This window comes from Gadus chalcogrammus, chromosome 9, assembly GCF_026213295.1.
Source record: "Gadus chalcogrammus isolate NIFS_2021 chromosome 9, NIFS_Gcha_1.0, whole genome shotgun sequence".
Classification (NCBI taxonomy): Eukaryota; Metazoa; Chordata; class Actinopteri; order Gadiformes; family Gadidae; genus Gadus; species Gadus chalcogrammus.
This window is the reverse complement of record NC_079420.1, coordinates 3,135,709-3,145,994: the sequence shown is the minus strand read 5'-3', so window position 1 is coordinate 3,145,994 and position 10,286 is coordinate 3,135,709. Positions and strand designations below refer to the sequence as shown.

Sequence of the window (10,286 nt, the reverse complement as noted above, 5' to 3'; positions counted from 1 at the left end):
ACAAACACACACTAATTTACTTGCGTGTTATGCAGCTATGCCGCTCTTATTCTAAGCGAGTAACTTTGTCTGATGTTATTAAGAGCCATGTCAGGATAGGCACCTCTCTCAAGTTCAAGCTCATGTTTCGAGTAGCATGGAGGACTGACAGAATGACGATGTCGGATTTCTATCACTTCACTACCACCATGTGGACAGAGAAAAGCGACCTGATTTTGTAGTCCATATCACACATGCATGGACTAGTCAGTCACCTGGATCTATCTGGGTTTCATAAGATGCAGCATGGAACGAGAAAATATGAGAAGCTACACTGAATACAAATATACAACGCAGACATAAGAACAATGATTGTGCTATGAAATGTGAATGGATTAGGAATTGTGAATCACACACGTTTTCTCAGTATCAACAATATTCTGTCTCCAATTTTCATGTCAAAAGTCGTCATAGGCTATAATAACGCTGATTATATTGTACAAATATTGATGTATAATATACCGTGACACATAACGAGTATTTTTATATACATTGACAGCAGTCCAAATAGTGATCCCGGAATCATTTTCAGCCAATGGTATTTAGCCACGATTTTCGGGTAGCAAATTGTGTCGGAGATTTCTATTGGGGGGGCTGTCCTACGGGCCTCTCTGTCATTGGACGACGTTTATGCGTGGTGCGCAGCCATTGGGCGAGGGTTCTGCGTTGGATAAATCGGGTTCTTGTGGTGCGCGAAGGGGCCTGTCTTTCTTCCTCATCAAGACGGTGCTGCATGCACTGATCGCCCGGCTTTTGTTTCAGGAGCTGTAGACGCATTCAAGTTTCCCTCAAGTCACCTTTCAAAATGCAACGCGTTTGGGTGATAGGCCTGCTATGCGCGGTGTTGGCATTTGGTAAGTTCTTAAGATATATTCATTTTTATATTGTTTGATTCATAGCTTGGGTTGCAAGCTAATGTTAGCCTGCCTTCATAGACATGGGATTTGGGATACTCAATTAATCCATGCTTTGAATCTTGAAAGACGGACGGTTGGTTCAAGTCCACTGTATGTGTAGTGACTTATAGCATCGGCGTGAGTTTTTCTGGACATTTCTTCCATTTCAGGAAGAATCTTGGTCATCACATCCTGCTAGAGGAGTCTTTCAGTTCCTAGACACACACCCTTCATTCTGAAATCACCTATTCACTCTTTTCCCCATTGCAACGTTAATCCATCCCAGGGTCAATCTCTCCGGTTTCGTGCACGGATACATGTTATTTAAACCGTGGTGTTAAGCCAACGTTAAGATATGCATCGTGTCTTTCTTCACAGCGGCCGTGAAAGCGGAGGATGAGCTGGACATCGATGGGGCCGTCGATGAGGACCTAGGGAAAAGTCGAGATGGTTCCAAAACGGATGATGAAGTCGTTCAGAGGTACGTTTATGGGGTCACATTAGGTGTGTGTATTATGCTTCCATGATGTGGATTCGATTTCGCAATGCCATGCAAATCATGTGACCATATCATTTCTTTCAGTGTTCATCTTAAATGTGTTTTTCACGTTCTGGTGAAGAGGAGATACTTGATTTCGTTAATTTTATCATAATTAAATATGTGCTTATCGTAAAAACTGCTTTATCAAAATGCAAGTTATGTTGTTATGGCATATTGGTCATCATACCCTGTATATGTGCACCATTTATCCTTTCGAAAAATGGCACACTATGCCTTCTACGTTTTTACAAATTCAACATGACTAACGTTGTGCGGTTAATGTTTGAACTGCCTTTTACACTCTCTCCTGTAGCCTAGCCGGGTGAGCCCTAATGTTTGCGTAGAAGGTGTTGTCTGTGTGAAGTTGGCTTGCTCCCTCTAGAGAGGGAGAGTGGCAGATGTTGTACTGCTTATTGACAATGTTAAGTGGTTGTGAAGGTGATTTCGGTTATTAACGAATTTTTCTCGTTGCTGTCCCACAGGGAGGAAGAAGCCATCCAGTTGGACGGCTTGAACGCTGCACAGATCAAGGAAATCCGGGAGAAATCGGAGAAGCACGTCTTCCAGGCCGAGGTCAACCGGATGATGAAGCTCATCATCAACTCCCTGTACAAGAACAAGGAGGTGAGCCGCACTCGGACGCCCAACACTGCGCTCTGTAGGGTCTTGTACATCGCAATGCATCATGGGAAGCTGTGGGTGGCGAAACTCCGCCCCTATTGAGAGAACTCAAGAGAGTTGTAGTAACTTTAAAACCCTCAATCAACGTTAATATACTGTATCATTGGTTAATGAAAACGTTGTAACATCACATCTGACATGAGTATCAGTGTGACAGTTTCAAACATGACAATGTCTCCACATAATGACAAATAATTTCACATGTAAATGCTAAACAATGACCAAGACACCGTGCCACTTGCATAATGCCTAACATTGCAATGCTCCTATGCTTCCAAAGTGGAGGCGGCCGGTCGTTGCTATGTGACATTGCGATGTACAAGCCCATGTGTGCTTTCCATTATGGAGGCTGATGGAGGGTACGATCCCCACCCACTGACCTCCATTATCCACCGTGTTTGTTCTCCCGTAGATCTTCCTCAGAGAGCTGATCTCCAATGCCTCGGACGCGCTGGACAAGATCCGCCTGATGTCTCTGACCAGCGACGAGGCCATGGCTACCAACGAGGAGCTCACCATTAAGATCAAGGTACGGCCATCCGTGACTCCGGCACGTCTGAGGCTTATGCTACCCAAGCAGGATATAGGGGCTAGCGGGGGTAACGTCAGGTTTAACCCAGCGGTTAAACCTGCGGGTCACGAAAGTGGATCACTATTTACCAGAGTACATCGCCATGGTAACTGATGCCGCGCCTCCAACCAGATCCAGAGCAGGTTATGTTCGAGTTAACCGATCAATACGTATAAAAGCACCGCCTACTGACCAACCAATTCTGTTGGAAAATGGAATCATTATCCAAAAAAAAACATGTTGGCCTTGGTGCATGAATAGTGAGATTATCAATTTTTTTTTTTTCCTTCTGGAAAATTCAAAAGCCATTGAATTGTTCTATAGCCTTGCGTATACTGATACGTATACTGATATTTCAACCCCAGAGATTAATTGAAGCCAAGTAAGCTGACTTACCGGTTTGAAAATTCTCTTTATATTTATCCTTTACAACTCGCGATGCTGAAAGAAATAGGCAGAAAATATCTTTTGCACGCTGAGCCAAGCAGCACATTTATTTATTGGATTACAAAATTATAACTAAGATCTACTCATGCATTAATGATGGGGCAGTGATAATGATAAGCCTATTAACATAGCCTATGCCACAATATTTTGCCAGCTTTCCTTCCTGCCTTTGGCAGGTGCTACTGCGTTGCCTTCAGCCTTGGTTATATTATTAATGAATTCCTATTTGTTTAATATCATAGTTTGCTCATCTTGGATAAGATATGCAGTTCTGGAAGACTTTTACGAATTTATTATCAGTTGCAAACACCGCCCCATGTCACATTTAAATGGGGGTTAAATAAGCACATTGATAAAGTCCATCATGACCGCCCTGATGCGTGATTGTGGTTGTTAGGCTAAGTATAGCCGGCTTAGGCAGAAGATATCCCGGGCATGTTGAACTTGCTTCGTAGTACAGGCCCCACGTCTCTTATCTTGAACCCGTTTGTCCCGGTGGTCTGTGGTCACTGACTGAACCTCCGTCCCTCCAGTCGGACAAGGAGAGGAACATGCTCCACATCACCGACACCGGCATCGGCATGACGAAGGACGACCTGGTGAAGAACCTGGGCACCATCGCCAAGTCGGGCACCAGCGAGTTCCTCAACCAGATGAACGAGGCGCAGGTGGCGGACCAGTCCACCAACGAGCTGATTGGCCAGTTCGGCGTGGGCTTCTACTCGGCCTTCCTGGTGGCCGACAAGGTCATCGTGACGACCAAGCACAACAACGGCACCCAGCACATCTGGGAGTCAGACTCCAACGAGTTCTCGGTCATCGAGGACCCCCGCGGAGACACCCTGGGGAGGGGTTCCACCGTCACGTGAGTTCGCCCCCATCACCTGCCACTAGAGCTGAACCATTTGGGGAAATAATCGAATTGCGATTATTTCGACCAACCGATTTAGTATGTGATTATTAGTTCTGTATTATTCACTATCAAGCAATAAATCATTCTGTGGTATGACCAACACCAACATTGGAAGCAGTCAACATATAAACTGCTCTTTCCTTTAGGCCAGGCCTATGTGTTGAGATTAATTGATAGTATAACATCTTTATTTAACTATTGAATTGTAAAAGAAATACGAGTCTTACTGATCTCCAGTCAGTAACAATAACAAAAAAGCAAATCGCAGCCTCAGCCTGTGCGATTTGCATATCACGTTCTATAACATCGCGATAAGGGTTTGAATTTGATTAATCGTTGAACTCTACCCGCTACCCGCTGGGTTTTTTCAGATGTTAAAACGAAATTAAGTAGTGGCCATGAAACATGCATGTAATTGAAGATTTGTGGGATTTCAAGGCTCTGTTGTTGTAACTAAATGTCAGAGTTGCATATGTGTTTTTATATATATATTGATACGGTATTGTTGTCCACATTTTTAGACTGGTCCTAAAGGAGGAGGCTTCAGACTACCTGGAGCTGGAGACCATCAAGAACCTCGTGAAGAAGTACTCCCAGTTCATCAACTTCCCCATCTACGTGTGGGCCAGCAAGGTGACTATCTCACACGCTTCAGGGTCCAAGTCCTGTACACGATATAGCACGTTAATGTGAAAGTTGCATTATCTTTTGCCAACTGACCATCCGAATTTTGCTACAATTTGGCTTTTTAACTATTTGCATGTGTTGGTTAATGATCGGTGGTTAATGGTTGGTTAAGCATACGGTTAATTAAAACCGGCCACGCCCTGTCCTAGACTGAAACCACGGAGGAGCCGATCGAGGAAGACGCAGAGGAGGCGGAGAAGGACGCCAGCGAGGATGAGGTGGAGGTGGAGGAAGAGGAGGAGGACAAGGAGAAGCCCAAGACCAAGAAGGTGGGTGGTTGCCTCCGTTTCGTGCTATTCTCCAGTTCAGAATGAGAACGATGAAATCATATCGTTTTCTGTGTATGTTTATTTGAAGAATAGCATTGATTTACCAACAGCAAAATAAATATAATAATCTCCCACTCTGCTGCGTTCCTCCGTTTAAGATGTTGGAATAAATGTGTTGTGCTGCTGCTTTTGGTTGCTACAGACTTTAGGCAAACTAAAGCCAAGTTGATCTTTCACTAAGTTCTTTTTTTTATTTTTTAAAAATCTTCCTAAACCATAATTTGAATTACGATTTTAAAATAAAAAATAATGAAAATAATAATTGATTAATCGCCCAGCTCTAGCCTGTGGTGAGACGGACAACCCTGGGGTGATTCTGACGTTAACTGTGTGCAACCCGCAGGTGGAGAAGACCGTGTGGGACTGGGAGCTGATGAACGACATCAAGCCCATCTGGCAGAGGCAAGCCAAGGAGGTGGAGGAGGAGGAGTACAAGGCCTTCTACAAGACCTTCTCCAAGGTTCGTGCTGAACCCCCGCCCCCCCTCTGAGGCTCTTCTCGGCCCCCTTGGCCCGTGTTCACAGTGTGTGTTCAAGAGCGCGTCTTGCAGGCTCAGCTTGACGGTGGTCCCTCTTTCCCCCCCCCCCCCCAGGACACGGACGAGCCCCTGTCCCACATCCACTTCACCGCCGAGGGCGAGGTCACCTTCAAGTCCATCCTCTTTGTTCCCGCCTCCGCCCCCCGGGGGATGTTCGATGAGTACGGCTCAAAGAAGAACGACTACATCAAGGTTCGCCCACGTTCAGTAGAACAATGATGGCTCATACGTGGTTTTTACGCTTTCAAAATAAAGGTAGCTTTTTAATGTTGTTTTAACAATTTTTTTATTTTTCTCACCTTTCTTCTTTTTCCCCTCTCAGCTGTTTGTCAGAAGGGTCTTCATCACAGATGACTTCAACGACATGATGCCCAAATACCTCAACTTTGTCAAGGGAGTGGTGAGTTTTTATTTTTGTACTTTTGGTTTTTGGCCTTAAGGTTTAGTCGGTGCTGTCTAACGTTTATGTAAAGCCCTGTAATTAAATGGTTAGTTAAATTGAATGCCTTGATTAAAGAGAGCGCAACGCAATATTTTAGATGTTTGTGGCACTATGTAGCTGGTTGGTGGTTAACTTTGATCGGAATTTGACTAAGAAGTTCTTTGATAGGACTCTGAATTACATGAGGTTCCTCGAACCATGTGGCTTGTTGGTAGTTCTTTGGTGGTCTTCCTGACTAACAAATGGTCTCTCTGTCCAGGTGGACTCTGATGACCTCCCCCTCAATGTGTCCAGAGAGACCCTGCAGCAGCACAAACTCCTTAAGGTGAGCCGGGCGTTCCATCTTTACATGAATACTTCACGATATGCCCGATTCATATGTTCTCACATACAGTATGATTTTAAAGTATTGATTTCCTTTACGGCAAGGCAACTTTATTTATATAGCACTTTTCATACACAAGGCAGACTCGAAGTGCTTCACATAAACATTGTCATGAAATAAATTAATAGATAAGTAAGAGAAAATATATGCAAAAAATGAGTAAAATAGAAAATAAAGGCAAAGTTAGTCCTTAAAGTTGGTCCTTTCTCTGGGATTCCAACTCGGATTCTAGGACTCTAGCACAGACAGAACTCGGGGCCCCTAACATACATTTTATTCACAGAATTGTATTTTGTGTGTCCATCGTTGACGTAAAATGCGGCCAATGCCACCCCGACACTAAACTCTTATCGCCGTGCCCATCCAGGTCATCCGCAAGAAGCTGGTGCGCAAGACCCTGGACATGATCAAGAAGATCGCCGAGGAGCACTACAACGACAAGTTCTGGAAGGAGTTCGGCACCAACATCAAGCTGGGCGTGATCGAGGACCACTCCAACCGCACCCGGCTGGCCAAGCTGCTGCGCTTCTTCACCTCCCACAGCGACACTGAGGTGTCCAGCCTGGAGCAATACGTGGAGCGCATGAAGGAGAAGCAGGACAAGATCTACTTCATGGCCGGCACCAACCGGAAGGAGGTAACTAGGGGGAGGGGGGCAGGAATCTATGTGAACGTGTCATGTGTATTTATGTTTGCTTAATGCACTTCAGCGGCTGAATGGTCCTTAAAACGTGTTTATCAGACAAGTGATGACCAATTAGTGGTTTTAGTTGAGCCTGAATGCCAAGCATCCGTTCCTTATCACTTCAGAAATGCCAACAAGATCACGATCAAATAAGTACACCACTTTACAATGGCGAATACATCCCAGCCCCATTAGTACTATTTACTTGGTTTACTTCTCCGTGTGGCATTTACCTAAAACCTCCACCCTTTGCTCATCTGCCTCTTCCCTGTGCCTGCAGTCTGAGTCCTCCCCCTTCGTCGAGAGGCTGCTGAAGAAGGGGTACGAGGTGGTGTACCTGACGGAGCCCGTCGACGAGTACTGCATCCAGGCGCTGCCCGAGTTCGACGGCAAGCGCTTCCAGAACGTGGCCAAGGAGGGCATCAAGTTCGACGAGAGCGAGAAGGCCAAGGGCAAGAGGGAGGAGCTGGAGAAGGACTTTGAGCCACTCACCACCTGGCTGAAGGAGAAGTCCCTGAAGGACAAGGTGGGAGACCCCTCGCTGTCTCGTCACAGGCTAGAGAGGGAAAGGCCATTCTGAGGTCAGACTGAGACTAGGGGCTTCGTTTATGGATTCATTGGCAAGGGTGCTCTCCAAACCGCTGTCGTTTTTACACTTGTCTTCAGTCGATTTAGATCACGTCACCAAAAAACGAAACTCTAACTCCAAAATAGCCATAGCAAAGTAACGCAAAAATGCCTTCAGTGGAGTTTGTTTTATTGTTAATATTGTATTTTTTCTCCTCACAGATTGAGAAGGCCATCATATCCCAGAGGCTGACCAGCTCTCCCTGCGCGTTGGTCGCCAGCCAATATGGCTGGTCCGGAAACATGGAGAGGATCATGAAGGCACAGGCTTACCAAACAGGAAAAGACATTTCCACCAAGTAGGTGTCCTTGTGGATCTCATCATCATAAGCATTGTTTAAAGCCCTGATAGCTAATGTTAAAGTACCAGCCTGTGCCGAAGGATCGTCTCCCGGAGTGTTGTCTCTGTTACCAAGCACGCTTTTTAAATTGGCTGCTCAAGCGCACAGCTCAATATCTCCATGTAATATTTGCCAATGCAATGTAAAAAAAACACTATTGTGCTGATTATTAAACAACCAGGGACCATTACCGACACAGAACAGAACAAACACCATCTTAAAGGGCTTCATCTTAACTAAACTGCTCCTTTTATTTTTTTCAGTTACTATGCGAGTCAGAAGAAAACCCTGGAGATCAATCCCAAGCACCCTCTGATCAAGCAGATGCTGAAGAAAGTCCACGTAAGTCTTCGTCAGTCCACAAGCGCCACCACGTAGCTGTTTAGGGGGGCTGGCCTCAATTATGTCTGGACATCATGACCTCCCCAAGTCTAATGGGCTGATTATTGTTCCACAATCCCGCAACGCATTGACCACGCAGACGCTTCGACGCAGTCGTGAACCTTTATGGTTCTGCGTCGGGCTTTAGTCAGCGGACCAATCACAGCCCTTGCTGCTGCGTCGGCTCGACGGAAGTTTACAATTTTTGGGAGGCGCACGTCAGGCCCTTTCGGTGACCGCAAGGAGGGTCCGCAAGGACGAATGGGGTCCGTAACCCCGTTGCGTGAACGTGGGACCATAATCGGCCCCCCTCAGTGTTCATGTATCCCCAAAAGGGTTAGGGTAACCCTAACCTTAAAGGACTTGACAGTTTGCCGACCTCGTCACTTTTATCATGTTATTCATGTTCTTCCACCGCCGGGTTCCTCCTCTCTCCAGGAGAACGCCGACGACCAGACGGCGTCCGACCTGGCCGTGGTGCTCTTCGAGACCGCCACTCTGCGCTCCGGCTACCAGCTGGCCGACACCAAGGCCTACGGAGACCGCATCGAGCGCATGCTGAGGCTGAGCATGAACGTGGACCTCGATGAACAGGTGAGACACACGGCCACGGCCGCACATACACAAGCACGCACAGGCCGGCACACGCACGCACGCACGCACGCACGTACGCACACGCAAAATAGTCTAGTACAGGGGTTTCCAACCTTTGACTATAGGGGTAACACTAAAGTGTTATCAAGACCTTTTTTGCAGAGCACCTTTTTGCATACAGTCTGTGCATAAATACACAAGTGGCATCCAAAATGCCTAACTCCTGCCTGCGCATGAAGTTCAATATATATCCTAATTCACTTGTAAGTCCCTTTGGATAAAGTCTGTGAATTGACTTAATTGGTAACGAAACATAATGTCCTGGAATGCAATTTTGTTTTTTGTGTATTGACTGTCTTTTTGGTCAGCTGGATCTTGTCTGTTATCCATTGCAGTAGTGCACTTTAGTTGGTTCATGTGTGGCGCCCAGATGAATGTGATTGTGACCGTTGGTGTGCCCTTGTCCGTCGGGGCTGTAGATTGAAGAAGAGCCAGAGGAAGAGCCCGAGGAGGCTGTAGAGGCAGAGGAAGAGGAGGACGAAATCGCAGATGACGATGACGATTCGGTGAGATGAGATGACGCAAACCAAACATTATATAGCTGTACTTCTCTCGAAAACTTGATCCAAACACCGATTGAATGTTGGGTGAAATCTTAACCCTTTCTCCTTGTATTTCACAGGCAACAACAGAAAAGGATGAACTTTGAAGCACTGAATGATTGTGGAGGTAGTAGTGGGCTATACCTTGAGCTAGGTCAACATCACCATGGCCAGACATTTCTCTAGGCGTGGTCCCTGGATTGGGGTTTTATAAAAAATGTGCATTGGTTTCGTTTTGTTTTTTCTTTTTTTTACATTCCTCATGACTGTAAATTTGTTAATATTTAACTGCCCAGTTTATGGAAAGATGTGATCCAGTCTCTTGATCAAATAAATGTTTCCTGGAGAAAAACCTCAATGTGATCTGTCAGGACTTATGTGTTCATTTGTATTTAAATATTGTTGTGTGAGAAACTGATGGTAGGATGTTCATGCCATCAAGTTGTTGCCCATATCAAATAAGTGCAACAACTTGATTTTTTTAATCCAAAATAGTACTAGTATAACTGTAGATAATTAAGTAAAAGTCTTCATTGTTCAGAACAATTACAACATTCAGAAAATAAGCCTTATTGTGTAAAAGTTGA

The 10,286-nt window shown here is 45.4% G+C and overlaps 1 protein-coding gene across 1 annotated transcript; it reads left to right on the top strand.

Moving 5' to 3' along the window:
* The first annotated feature begins 734 nt into the window (after nt 1–734).
* On the top strand, nt 735–10,062 carry LOC130389445 (endoplasmin-like). The gene is made up of 18 exons (XM_056599235.1): nt 735–893; nt 1,314–1,416; nt 1,959–2,100; nt 2,570–2,686; nt 3,709–4,040; nt 4,610–4,721; nt 4,925–5,044; nt 5,448–5,564; nt 5,697–5,834; nt 5,965–6,042; nt 6,344–6,409; nt 6,837–7,106; nt 7,435–7,680; nt 7,944–8,080; nt 8,386–8,464; nt 8,942–9,097; nt 9,577–9,663; nt 9,780–10,062. Exons 1-18 carry the CDS (start codon nt 845–847, stop codon nt 9,804–9,806), a joined length of 2,376 nt encoding a protein of 791 aa, XP_056455210.1. The 5' UTR covers nt 735–844; the 3' UTR covers nt 9,807–10,062.
* The last annotated feature ends 224 nt before the right edge of the window (nt 10,063–10,286 follow it).